Source organism: Manacus vitellinus, unplaced genomic scaffold (genome assembly GCF_001715985.3).
Source record: "Manacus vitellinus isolate BGI_N305 unplaced genomic scaffold, ASM171598v3 scaffold_1_pilon, whole genome shotgun sequence".
In the NCBI taxonomy this organism is placed as follows: Eukaryota; Metazoa; Chordata; class Aves; order Passeriformes; family Pipridae; genus Manacus; species Manacus vitellinus.
Genome location: NW_021939396.1, coordinates 12,402,638 through 12,417,437, shown reverse-complemented (window position 1 = coordinate 12,417,437; position 14,800 = coordinate 12,402,638). Strand labels below are relative to the sequence as shown.

Genomic DNA, 14,800 nt, shown 5'->3' with positions numbered 1-14,800 from the left:
TATTTCATAAAATAATGTAATACTATCTCTACTTATTTAAATCTACTATCTTCCTATGCAAATTTGTAGCCAACAACTCTACGGCATCTTAAATTAAGCTTGCAGTATGCTCTCTTTACCATCAACATGTTTCCACAGCTCCGAGGGAACCTTAATGCAGAGTTCTCCATTTCCAGCATCTGGGTCCACAGCACTGACTGCAGCAGCATAGGCATTGGAAAAATAGTTGAGATTCCTCCTGTCAGAAATACCCAGTTAATTCTTAAACTGCAGTTGTGCTGAACCACAAAAAACTAATTTTGGCAGTTATACAGTTTCTATACTGAATTTCAAGGCCCATCTTCAACCACATGTTTTGTTTTGCTTTTAAAGGAGTGGAAGAGAAAAGGAGTAAAGCTTAGATTTCAACAACCAGAACTTAAAACGTGGCTCTTGCAGAAGTGATATATGATCAAAAAGACTTAAGCAGCAATAAGGCCCAATAAATTGAGAAATGCTCAGTGTTCTTTTCTTGCCAATAAGAGCAATATTTACATTAATTGGGCTAGAAATTTAAAATTCTGGGTTTTTTTAATGTTGAGTTAAATTTGCATCTTTTTTCTAAAGATCTGTCTTGAAGATCTGCTTCTTCATATTCAGTTTTGCTCTTATGTTGCTTTTCTAAATGTAGTAAGATTTTAGCTCAGCAATGGTATTTTTCCTCCCTTAGCTTGATGGATAGGAAGAGGGTTTTTTTATGCACTTGTAAATATCACATAAAATACTACAGGTCAGAGTTTTGGCCTTAATATACAAACACAGAAATACATGTTATACTTTTCAGTCCCTAGAAACATAGTGTTACCATAATTTATTTAAATTGCAGACCCAAATTTTTGTAATCAGGTTAGCTACTATATATCAGCTGCTAATTAACTGCTCATTTCATTCCAAAGTCATACCATTACTTCAGTTATGACTTAGATTAACTGTTTTCTACTGAAATGAGCAGGAACATGCATATGTCTGCTATTAAAATGCTTATGAGCAGGATGTTATCTTATTATTTAATGCGCTTAAGTTGAGATACTAGAGGATGACCAGTCACATTCAAAAATAAAAGCATGGTGTAGCAGGTTGACCCTGGCCAGATGCCAGAGACTCACTAAGGTCATTCTCTCACTCCCCTCTGCAACTGGACAGAGGAGAGAAAAAAAAACAGCTAAGGACTCATGAGCTAACAGCTGGGAGAGGTCACTTACTGATTACCTTCGCGGGCAAAACAGACTCAAAGTGGGGAGAGTACTTAAATTTATTACTAATATGATAAGAGCCAAAGAGTGAGAAATAAAACAGTCTTAAAAACACCTTCCCCCCACCCCCTTTTTCCATGTTCTCCCTCCTCCCCCCCAGTGGTGCAAGGGGACAGGGAATGGGGGTTATGGTCAGTTGTTACTGCCGCTGCTCAGAGAGAGGAGTCCTTCCCCTGCTCCCATGGGGTCCCTCCCCCGGGAGACAGTCCTTGATGGACCTCTCTGTTGTGAGTCCATCCCTCGGGCAGCAGTTCTTCCCAAACTGCTGTCCTGTGGGTCACTCCTCCATGGAGTGCAGTCCTTCACCAATGAGCTGTACCAACGTGGGTCCCCCACAGGGGCCACAAGTCCTACCCAGGAAAACCCTGCTCCACCGTTGTCTTCCCCCTCCTCGGGCTGCAGTTCCCCAGCAGGACCCTGCCCCATCTTGGGCCTCCCACAGGGTTACAGCCTCCTTCATGCATCCACCTGCTCCAGCATGGGCTCCTCCATGGGCTGCAGGGGGGTCTCTGCACTCCGATGGTCCTCCATGGGCTGCAGGGGCACAGCTGCCCCACCATGGGCTGCACCACGGGCTGCAGGGCCTCAGCTCCGGTGCCTGGAGCACCTCCTGCCCCTCCTTCTGCACTGACCTTGGTGTCTGCCTTGTTCCCATGTTCTCACTCTGCTCTTCCCTGGCTGGAATTTTTTCTGTGCAACAACCTTCTGTTCTTAAACATATTATCACAGAGGCGATACTATTACTTCTAATTGGCTTGGCCTTGGTCAGTGGCAGGAAGTCCATCCTAGAGCCCGCTGGCATTGGCTCCACAGGACAGGGGAAGCTTCTAGCAGCTTCTAACAGAAGCCACCCCTGTAGCCCCTCCCTGCTACCAAAACCCAACCCACTACACATGGGAACAAAATCTTTCTTAATTCTAATCCTCCAGTACACGAAGTTCTTCAAAAGCCTGCACAACTCTATACATGAAAAGAATTACTTATCACCTTTTCCCCATAATTTGGGTACCACTGATGAACCCAAACACTAGAGGCAGAAACACAACCAAGCATAAAGCCACTATATCATCACAGAACCACAGAAGAGTTTGGGTTGGAAGGGACCTTTAAAGGTCATTTATTTCAGCCCCCCTGCAATAGATAGAGACATCTTGCACTACATGAGGTTGCTCAGAGTGCTGTCCAACTACACCTTCAGTGTTTCCAGGGATGGGGCATTTACCACCTCCCTGGGAAACTAGTTCCAAGGTTTCACGGTGCTCACAGTAAAAGAGTTCTTTATATCTAGTCTAAATCTACCCTTCTTTAGTTTAAAACCATTACCCTTTGTCCTATCACAACAGGCCCTACCAAAAAGTCTGTCCCTGTCCTTCTTATAAGCCCCCTTTAAGTACTGGAAGGTTGCAGTAAGATCTTCCCAGAGCCATGTCTTCTTGAGGTTGAACAGCCCCAGCTCTCTGAGCCTTTCACCACAGATAGGTGCTCCATCCCTCTGATCATCTCCACAGCCCTCCTCTGGGCTTGCTCTAACAGGTCCCTGTCCTTCCTGTGCTGAGGACCCCAGAGTTGGATACAGCACTCACCAGAGTGGGGTCTCACCAGAGCCGAGGGGAGGAGCAGAATCACCTCTCCTCACCCTGCTGCCCATGTGCAAGTGAGGCAGCTCAGGACAAGGTTGCCTTTTTGGGCTGCGAGCACACCTTGACGGCTCATGTTGAGCCTCTTATCTCCCAGCACCCCAAAGTCTTTCTCCACAGGGCTGCTTGCAATCCCTTCATCCCCCAGCCTGTATTGATACTGGGGGTTGCCCTGACCCAGATGCAAGATTGCTATACCACAATGGAGTAAATTAACTTTTGGCTGGGGACTCCACCTTCCATGGAATCTGAAGTCACACAAAGCAGACATGACCTCATTTCAGGATTTTGCTTTCATCTAACCATTCTCTATTCACCAGCCACAGAGAAAACAACCCAAATTACAGTACCTTATTTGGAAGAATGAAGTGTAATTAACCATTCCAGCATCATTCTTTAAGTCTAGATATGTAAAAGACCATGCTTAATATTCTTAGTCTTCCACGTATAAAAAACTTTGCTAGAACACGGAAATATGAGAACATATTTTCATGTAGTTCTTCATCTTTGGCAATTATAGTGCACAAATTCCCTGGCACCACTACCAGGACTGAGAATGTCAGGAGCAGTAAACTTGTCTACTTTGCTTGGAAGCTCCTGAAAATCAGACATGAATAGTAAATGGGACCATTTGAGCATAGAAACACCCAAATTTTAAACACTCAAGTTTTAATACAGTTTTTTTCCTTTTTCACAGCTGAAGTGTACCTATAGATAGGATCTAACACCAACAAGTTTTAAATGCAAAAGTTTGAATTTGTATACTGGAATATACCATAACTTCAGCTATGGCTCCAGAATAATTCAAAATCACTTAAACTTCAGCTGATGTGCTGTCTCCTAGTCTCAGTCACTCATTCCTACTCCCTCACTCACTAAGGAGACTACTGTTCACCTGACTTTGTAGGGATCCAGCTCAAAGTGCCAAATGGAAAAAAAGTCTTTTTTTCAGACAGCTTTCAGCTGGTTTACCTCCCTGACCTGTCATACTGAGGGGTCAAAGAAATACCCTAGCCAATGTTGTTTTAAACTCTCTTCAAATGGCATCCTAGAAAGGTAAACAAATACCATCAGAAAAACTCTATTTAAAAAAAGACTGGATGAAGCCTAGCCATGAACATGAGCATGACTAAGAACTATATTAGTAATTAAAAAAACTAGCAACAGCAAACAACAGTAACATTCTGTTAGACTGTAAAGTCTGAAAGTTTTTAATTTTAATCTAAATTGGTTCTGAAAATTGACTATTTTTGATAGGGGATTCCTTTCCAATACATCAGTGAGAATTTTCTCCAGATTTGAGGATTGTGATGAGCTTGTGGCTACACTTCAAACATCAGTGAGTTCACAGACAGGAAAAGGTTATGATTTTACAGCAAAAAAGGTAGACTCCACAGAGTTTAACATTTTATGGAAAACAGTCTATTCCGATATTTCTATTTTTGTGAAGTGTTCTAATTCAAATGGGTGATTCATTGTAAAAGAATCCATTAAAAGTTTAGTACCACAGATTAATTTTTTCATAGGCTGAACTATTCTCCATAAACTGGATATGGCCATTTTAACAAAAACAGAGCACAAGCCAAAAGTGACAGCCCAAGGAACAATGATAAATTGTCCTGATGCTAAGCATAGACTGACAATGAAAAAAAATATGCATTCATGTTTTCTTTCTGGTAGAGATACATCTTATTATCAGAATTCACCCCAAACACTGTTAATTACACCCCAAGTGCATGCAGCTCATAAAGAAGAGATCCTGCAGAGGCTTACTTTTTAAAGCTACTAACTGATTCCAAATAGCTCCATGTCAACTTTCCATAGCCTTTCTCACTATTAGCTGCACCAGTGCTACAAATATATGTGCTAAATACATAGTCTACAAAGCACTGTCTTCTTACAGTACTTAACATCAACTTGGCAAAATAAGTTCTTCGATCTACAAGCAATTAATTACTCTTCATTACCTGTAATTCATTTACTATTTTACTTTGCTTCCGAGATAGAATTAGCACTTGGTATTGGAGTATGTATATGACATAGCACATATTATATACAGCATATTTTAAATAGATAATTTGTACACATATATGTAATTTATTAATAAGGCAATGATTTGAATCTTTAGCACACTGAAAAACCTAATTTTCATTCCTGCCCAAGCTTAAGGACTTTGTCCTCTCTTTTTTCAAAAGTTCTCTACACCTTTGTATCATGGTTTAGGAACAGTATTCCCCAATTTAGTGTTCCTACTGAAACGCTCCAAACCATGCACCACTCAATCACTTCCCCTTCTCTTCCCCTTCCCCCAGGGTGGGCTGGAGAGGAGAACCGGAGGCACAAAAAGTAAAGAACTCAGGTTGAGATAAAAACAATTTATTGGAAACAGCAATGAAGTAAGACAAGAACAGTAACAGCAACAATACAAACAACAGAGAGTACAGGGAAAGAGACAAACAATTCACATATTAATGCTCACCCCACAGAAAACCTCCGAAAATACCCAACTGCTCCCTCTGCCCTGTTACCCAAGGCAGAAGTGAGCTCTTCCCTGATCCCTGGAAAAAGACTGAGGTGGTACAGAACAACCTCCAGGTCCTGGCCAGGTCCTGGCCATGTCCCCTCACAGCTACTGCAAAACTTAACCCTGTCCTGGCCAGAACTAGGACATTATCCACCCCTGATTTTATACCATCTATGTCATCCCCAAATCCTACACCTGCCTACTATACACATGCATGTGTATATGTATATACACACACATACATATGTATACATACACAAGCACAGGTATCATTTCCATAGTCAATGGCCATCCCTCCAAGATGTCTGTTGAGCTCATATAGTCCATGACTGTGGGTTCTATCTGTCCTAGATGTCTTCCAGGGCAGGGGGGCTGGTGTGCCGTCGGCTGTTTGCAAGGTGCACCAGCAGCTCGTGACTGGTGTATGTGGAGCAGATACTCATTGTCCATGGTAGTTCTGGCATACAGTGGCAATGTCACTGAACAACCAATTCAGCATTACAGACTGCAGCCCAACTCTTGGGTACGTGTGCACCTACATGATGTACTTTTACAGCCAACTTCTCTACCTGGGCAGCGATGTCCTGCCACAATTCAGCAGCCCAGATGGGTTTCCCTCTGCAATGCCAATTGGCCTTTTTCCATCAGTCCAGCCACACTCACAGAGCATTTGCTACCGTCCATGGGTCACTGTAGAGGTAGAGCACTGGCCATTTTGCTTTTTCAGCAATATCTAAAGCCAGCTGGACAGCTTTCAGCTCTGCAATCTGACTTGATCTGCCTTGTCTCCCAATAGCTTCTGTGACCTACCATGTAGGACTCCATAGGGCAGCTTTCCATTTTTGATGTAGAGCTACAATACAGCAAGAAACATGAGTAAGGAGCATGTCACTTTTCATTTTCTGGTAGCTGATTATATGGTGGGGCCTCCTCAGCATGTGCCACCTTTTCCTCCTCCTCTGATAGTAGTCCAAACTTTTCACCTTCAGACCAGGCCAGTTTGTGATGACTTCCAAGATCCTGGGGAGACTGAGATTTCCTATTCCAGCTCACTGTGTGACCAGAGCGATCTTACTCCACATAGCACCAGCGGCATGATGTGTGGAAAGGACTTTCCCTTTGAACATCCAGCCCAGCACTTGCAGTCAAGGTGCCAGGAGGAACTGTGCTTCAGTGCCAGTCGCTTCTGACGCAGCTCGAACCCCTTTCTAAGCTACCAGGATTTCTTTTTCAGTTGGGGTGTAACAGGCCTCAGATCCATCATACCCCCAACTCCAGAACCCCGGCGGTTATGCTCAAGTCTCCCCGGCTGCAGTGCAGAGCATGTTCTTCTTCTGTCCTGTCCTGACTGGTCCAAGGGCTACTACATGAACAATCTCCTGTTTAATTTGTTCAAAAGCTTGTTGTTGTTCAGGGCCCCACTTAAATCATTCTTCTTCCAGGTCACTTGATAGAGAGGGTTTACAACCTCACCATAATCTGGAATATGCATTCTCCAAAATCCCACAGCACCCAGGAAAGCCTGTGTTTCGTTCTTACCAGTCAGTAGGGACACAGATATCACTTTGTTAACCATGTCCATTAGAATCTGACAACATCCATCTTGCCATTTTACTCCTAAAATCTGAATTTCCTGGGCAGGTCCCTTGACCTTACTTTGTTTTGTGGCAAAACCAGCTTTCAGGAGGATCTGGATTCTCTTCTCCCCTTTCTCAAAAACTTCCTCTGCTGTGTTGCCCCATTCAAGGATGTCATCAAAGTACTGCAAGTGTTCTGGAGCCTCACGCTTTTCCAGTGCAGCCTGAATCAGTACATGACAAATAGTGGGGCTGTGTTCCTACCCCTGGGGCAGTCGGTTCCAGGTGTACTGCACTCCCCTCCAGGTAAAGGCAAACTGTGGCCTGTGCTCTGCTGCTAAAGGAATGGAGAATGCATTGACAATATTGATGGTGGCACAACCTTGCTGCCCTGGACTCCAGTTCATACTGAAGTTCCAGCATGTCCAGCACAGCGGCATTCCATGGTGGTGTGACTTTGTTCAGGCCACAATAGTCTCCTGTCAGTCTCCACTCTCCACTGGGCTTACACACTGGCCATATACAACTGTTAAAGGGCGGGAGAGTCTTGCTGACCACTCCCTGGCTCTCCAGTTCACAAATCATGTCATGCATGGGGGTCACAGAGTCCTGGTTGGTGCAGTGTTGTTGACAGTGCACTACTGTGGTACCAATCAGTACCTGTTGTTCTTCGACCCTCAGCAGTCCCACAGCAGAAGGGTCCTCTAGAGACCAGGCAAGGTATTCAGCTCTCTAATTTCCTCTGCCCTGAGGTAATCTATGCCAAGGATGCACAGGGCCTCTGGGCCAGTCAAATGTGGTGTTTTTGCCATTCATTCCCAGTCAGGTTCACTTCAGTTTCCAATACAGTCAGCTGTTGGGATCCCCCTGTCACCCCAAAAGTAGAGATGGATTCTGCCCCTACATATCTTCATGGCATCAGAGTGCATCGTGTGCTGGTGTCAACTAAAGCCTTATACTCTTGTGGGTCTGATGTGCTCTACTAGATCCTCCTTGAGAGAATGCCTTTCCCTCACGCTTGACAGGAGTTGCCTCCAGAGGCTGAGTTTCTGTCCTCTTCCCAATCTCCTTGTCAATGCCCACATCCCAGGACAAGGATCTCAGTTGCTTGGCTTCACTACCATCCAGTTTCATATTGTGGGCCGCGATATTCCAGCATTGGACCAGCCAGGTCCCCAGAGGCTCAGCCAACCAGCAGCTAAAATCGTTTCTCAGAGCTCACAGCTCACCTGGCAATAGGGATCAGACGATTATCTCTGGCCCTGCCTCTTCCTCCTGTTCTGAGGGCCCTACTTCCTCTTCATCCCTCACTAAGCAAACTGATTTTGTCTTGGATTCCTTCTTCTGTATAGGGGCGACTGCTAGCAGCATTGGTTGTTCCTCTGGCTCAGCTGCAGTTTGAGTGGCCACAGTGCCTGTTGGTCTGTTTTCCTTAACGTCCTTAATATCCAGAGGAAATCAAAATTCTCAAAAGCTGTTGTAAAAGGCCTGAAGGAGAAAAAGGTGGTGAAAAGCTGGGGGAAAATCCTCCTCCCCTGTTCTCCCCACAGACTGGTTACAGTTATTAATGGACTCCCAAAGGCAGCACCTGAGGGTGCTCTCCTACCCTCAGGTAGGAGAGCAACACTGCATACACATCCGAAATGACCTTCACTGCCCTTGATGTTATCATGTCATAAGCTGATATCACACTACATCAACAGAGCAATCCTGATCCCTCTCTCGCTCTGAAAAAGAGCACCGTGATGGGCACATAGTGCATATATGGAAACATATACAGGGTTAGGTACCTGCCCAACATTAGGGACCAAATAAGGCTGTTGATGTTTAGGAATGGCATTCCCCTATTTAGTGTTCCCACGGAAATACTCCAAACCACATGGATCACTAAAGGCTTGATCACTGACTTCTCAGAAGAACAAATATTGCAAGATAGACATGTCCTGAAGGCTACCACACTGCACTCTCTCACAGCTTACTGCTGCTTGTAACTAGAGCAACAGTGAAGACCAAGAATATCAAAACATCTTCATATTTTTAATCTTTAAAAACTACAGGCTTCCAGCTGCAAAAAAGGCAAATGAACATGCAATGCAACAGGAAAGCATTATGTGCACATTAGCTAGCTATGCAAAAACATAGCTTCCTTTACACAGAAGTAACAACAAAACGCAATAGCTTCTCAGCCTGGCATCCTAGTTTATGCCACAAACACGTGAAGCACATAACCAGGCACCAGCAGGATCATCACAAACCTCGCTTACCACAGATCAAACCACTGCATCAAAACTCTGAACTTTTGCTGCACCTATTTAATAGTTTACAATCTCACCCATAAGATTAAGAAAAAACAGATTTAAATAAATAGGGCTGAGATACAAGCAGTTGTCTCAGTATTAAAAATACACACTGTGGGATTTCTACATCTTATAGCCCAGAAAAAACAAATCCACTTCCTTTATATTAACAGAATCAAGAAAGCAACAATTTACAAGGAGAAGAAAGAAGATAAGTAGGACAGAGACGGCTGTAACACTAAACAACAGCAGCCCTAAAACATGACCTGAAGAGACGTTCTTCAACACTGTTTTCAGTCTTTGCAAGACTTCAAACTCTTCCTGAAAAGCACAAGCAAAGACGGGATTCTCTGCCACCTTGTGTATACATGGGAAAGCAGTGTGAATAGTTTCATACCTCACAGCACTACTCAGGTGTTTGCTCAGTCAGGGAGAAAGTGATTGCGTTATCCAAGTTCATCCATCTATTCTGATATGAAAAAGCCACGTTGTCCTGAAGCCCCCAAAAGAAATTACAGGATCGAAGTCTGACTTGATTTCTAGATAAGCCTCTAAAAGTTCATTCACTTGTTACCTGAAACTATGGTTTGGGACTGACAGATAAACTGGCAATGGCATTAAAGCTGAAAATATATCTAATGCACTAATTAACAGTTTCTAACGTTTCCTACAAATTTTAGCGATTTTTAATTACCTTTTTAGGAAAGGATATTCAAAAGTGACAATATACAAGATTGAAAAAAATTGTTTCACCTCCTGCTACACTGAATATGTGAAACAACAGAGACTGTGCGTCAATGATTTTTGCAGCAATAGATGATAAAACCTGGAAGTATTATTTGAACTGAAAACAAGATGAATATTTAAATTCAGAACACACAGATGATCTGACATCTCACCCAAGAAGTAGCAAAGAATGTCATGGTGAGGCAGACACAATTGCATAGATAAAGCTCTTTTAATCTCCAATTTCTCAACCCTTTTTAAACTGTTTTTTGCATGCCAAAATTTGCACAACATAAACAACAAACCATTTCTCTTAACTTTCATCTCCTATCAGCAAACATAATCTTTCAAGTCAGAGATGCTGTAGCAAGTCTTCTAATCTTTACTCCATACAGAATTTTCCATTTTTAATGGAATTCTGATTCTAAACAAGGGAGTAAGAAGTCTTTAAATTATCTTAACTTTGATAAAAAAGTAGGAAAGGGTACATTAAATTAACTCTTCTACATACTTATGCCCCAGATTAGATATTAGGAAAAAATTTCTTCACAGAAAGGGTTGTAAAGCATTGGAACAGACTGTCCAGGGAAGTGGTGGAGTCATCATTCCTGGAAGTGTTCAAAAAACATGTGGACATGGCACATGGTTTAGTGGTGAACATGATGGTGTGCTGGGTTGACAGTTGGACTTGATGATCTTACAGGTCTTATCCAACTTTAACACTTTTAAGATTTTATGCATTCTTTTAGAAAACAACATCTACGAAACTAAAACCATCATCCAAAAAACAGAGAAAATACTTCTATACGAAACCTTGTAACTTGAACTTATTTCATACTTGCTACATACAACAGGAAAGAGTAAAGATTGAAAACAAATTATTTTAAATAAACAGGTTGCCAAGAACCCTCTTAACTCCATGTTTACTAATTCAACAGACTACTGAGGAAAACTATGTAAAAGGTAACTGTCTCTGTAACATTAGAGGCAAAACATCATGTCTAATCTGTGTCCTGTTCAAAATAACTGCTGCAGCCTAGTTCAGCTGCAAGGGCACAAAGGCCATCATCACTAAACTTGCTGTAACAAACGAGAACTTGGAAGAGCTGACCAGATGATTAAAAACTACTACAAACCACTGCTGTTTCTAGAAGCAGTTCTTTGTAATGAATGGCAGAGGAAATCCACTGATGATCTTTTTGAGATCCTAATTCTTGAGAGTTTTTAGATTTCTAACACTTCTGTTTGCAATCCTGCCTTAAGAGTAGAGATGCTATATTTAATTACCCAATTTTGACCAGGTATTTCAATTGAAAAATGCATGTTTCACCTAATACTTTGTAACCTATGTTGCCTTTGACTTCTGAGATACAGAAAGACGCATACAATTTTTTTGTTAAGAATATTTGGTGACCTCTGTCTTTCATAACTATGAATAACACAGGAGTTATGAAATACAGAGATTTTCTATTAAGTTTGAATAGTTTGAACAGAAAAACTCTGCACAAAATTATAGAATTATCTCTCCTGATCCCTTTCTTAACATAATGGATTGTTCACTCTGATAATTTTAAATTATGCTTCTTTCTCACATCTGCCAGAAGTTATGCAGGATTCCAGTTATTACTGAATCACAGAATGGCTGAGGTTGGAATGTCTGGAGTTCTCTGGTCCAGTCCCTCAGCTCAAGCAGGGCCACCGACAGCCCGTTGCTCAGAAGCATGTCCAGATGACTTGTGAGTATTTCCAAAGATGGAGCCCCCACAATCTCTCTGGGGTTGCAGTGCTCAGTCACCCTCACAGTGAAGAAGTGTTTTCTGATGTTCAGAGGGAACCTTCTGTATTTCAGTTTGTGCCCACTACCTCTGGTCCTGTCAGTGGACACAAGTTAAAATACATGAAATTCTATCAGAAAACAGGAAAATGCGTTTTACTGTGAGGGTCATCAATACTGGAGCAGGTTGCCTGGAGAGACTGCAGGGATTCCACCCCCTCTTACAAAAAAATCAAACAGAGATGAGATTTTTTACTGAAGTCCCTTCCCATATGTGTTCCCCAGAACTTGTGGGACAATTCATGTTTTTAAATTTGCTCTTCGATATCAGCTGGTAAATAAATTTGAAACTTTTCTTTCAAATTTCAAAGTGAGTTCAGGTGCTAGGACTTATGCTCTTATCTACCACAAGAAACAATGGAAGTTTGATTCCATAGGAAAGACCAAAAGCTTTACTTCTAGCACTTCATAACAATTTAGAAGCCCTGCAATGAGGATTCTGAATTTTTGACATACCAAGCAATAGCAACAACAAAAATATCAAGTCACAAAACAAGTAGAATTACAGAATTAACAGACTCGAGTGGTTCACTGTCAGGACTCAAAAGAAAATTTCATGGCTCTGATAACCAACTCAGTGTCCCATGTAAATGAACACTGTATTTGCAAACTGAATTATTGAAGCTCTTGTATAAGTGATGAATAAAGGAATACAGTGTCTGTCACAAACAAATAGTTTAAATGCAATGACTTTTTCCCCATAAAGTACTTTTTAAAGAAGTGTTTGATTCTTTTTCAAAACAATACAAAGGTATGCTAGTGAAAGAAATTCTAAAGAAGAAAAATTATTGCCAGAATACTTCCCCAAAATTAGGTCACCATACCAAAAGTCACCATTAGGAAATTACCAGGTAAAACTTGAGAGTAAAATAAAATAGGTCATGCTTAAGAGCAACAGAAAACACTAAATCTGCAGAGTTTTAAACACACCACTTACTGCTTTGACTCATGGTGACAAACCTCCAGCGTTGGATCATTATAGATGAAAGCTGCTTCTAAATCGTTGACTCTCACTCTGTAAATCCGGCACTGTTTGCTGTTCAGCTTGATTCTGTTCAGGTTTGCAACCGTGGGAAATATTGTCAGTTCCACATAACCCTATGAAAACACAAAACAAACCTTCTGTAAAATCTTTATCAACTCATAAAATAGGGAGATATAAAAGAATTCTTATTAGCACAATTCAAAGAAGATCATCGGTATAAAGATATTTATTTTAAAAGGAAACTGGTTTGCCCTTTTAGACATGTAGATTGTCTTCCACGCTATTTAACAGGTGAATTTTCCCACATGTGAAATAAAACAAAACAAAACAAAAAAACTGAACATGACTGACAATCATGTTTCTTTTACCAGAAATAATCTGCCTCTATTGACAGTTGTCTGTCAATAGATTTCAAGTTGTTAGCATCACTATATTTATCATCACTATGATTTAGGTTTTGGTATCTGAGCTCTAGACAATTTCTAAAATCTAAGCAGAATCTATTTAAGCAGATGTCTAAATTCACAAAGACCCTCCATGACTTCAGGCCTGAAATCATCAGTCTCTTCAAAGGCCCAATGAACTCACATATAGGCTAAAAAACTCTACACACCTATCTCTAACATCAGCTAACACTGCATGAACATCAATTTTGAACCGTAAATTGCTCTGTAATACTACTTGCAATATAGTGGCCTTCATTTAGACACCTTTTTTGTACAGAGATTAAAGCGTTCACAATTAGAAGGTATTTTATTTGATGCATGTCAAAGAATGACAGACTTATGAGAGGCATCACATTAGAAAATATAACATATGAAGAGTCTGAACAACATAATTAGCTTGTGTGTGCAGTTGTTTCCTCTAAAAGCATGAATAAAACCCAGATGTTTAATTTCTACTTTCACATTTTATTAAGAAATACTTACTACAACAGACTTTCTCTGAAAATTTATGTTGTTGATACAAACCACCTGATGAGTTGTACTGGAAGAAAAGAAAAATTTAAAATAAGTAAGTTTTGCATAAATGCCAGCATTTAAAGTAATACTTTAACCCAGAGCTATACAGGATATAAGTATATGTAGATAAATATTGCATATAAAATATATAAGAAGAATTAATGGTTGTCTAAATTGCTTACATGGTCTAAACCAAATAATGAATAGAAGTTGCACACAAGGTCAAGAAAGTTGTAATAAAATCAAACATAGTATCATACCATTATGAGTATTACTAGGAAGATTACAGAAGATAGCAACATGGGTTTTGAACATCACTTATCTATACGTAAAAGTAAAGCAGTACCAATGGTATAGTGTCAAGGCCTAACATTGCAGTGATATACAGTATCAAGAATGGTATGTAGCCATTGCAATCAGAGACCTGTGAAAAATTTATCTGATGAGTTGACTCTCACACACAATTTATGTAAGCAGGTATTATACATTAAAAGATATAGTATGTGCTTTTACAATAAACATGCCATAAGAATCGTGTCTTGCTGAATATACCACCTAAGGAGTCTTTCTGCTGTGCCTTTTGCAATCGGACATGTCTATCTCGCATTGGCCTCATTAGCCACCAGTGTGACTGTAACAAACGTGGATAGAGCATTCCTAAATCTTCGTTCGTGAAGCCCAGCCATGATGATGCCATAAGAACTTATTATTTAAAATAATGGTTATATATTAATCAAGACTGGTATTAAAGTAGTGTAATTCATGACTCAAGATACAACCTCGCAATAATTCAACTTTTATGACATACCATACATTATATGCACATACTCACGTACCCTGTACCTTAAAAAGTGATATTGCTTCAGCTGAGATCAAGTATGACAAAAATTCCTACAAGAGAATAACACCTAAAAAACGACTACTCAGACATTACCTATATTTAATTGTATTAAAGTACAAAGATCA

General features: G+C 40.9%; 1 protein-coding gene across 2 annotated transcripts in view; it reads right to left on the bottom strand.

Annotated features, from left to right (window-relative positions):
- TAF2 (TATA-box binding protein associated factor 2) overlaps nt 1-14,800 on the bottom strand; it is a 67,039-nt gene that overhangs the window by 50,578 nt on the left and 1,661 nt on the right. For both annotated transcript variants that reach the window (XM_018077246.2, XM_018077256.2), the window contains exons 2-4: nt 13,802-13,856; nt 12,825-12,985; nt 120-238 (exon numbers count right to left, since the gene is read on the bottom strand). In XM_018077246.2, the coding sequence (XP_017932735.2) occupies nt 120-238; nt 12,825-12,985; nt 13,802-13,856 (335 nt within the window). The remainder of the gene's footprint in view (nt 1-119; nt 239-12,824; nt 12,986-13,801; nt 13,857-14,800) is intronic.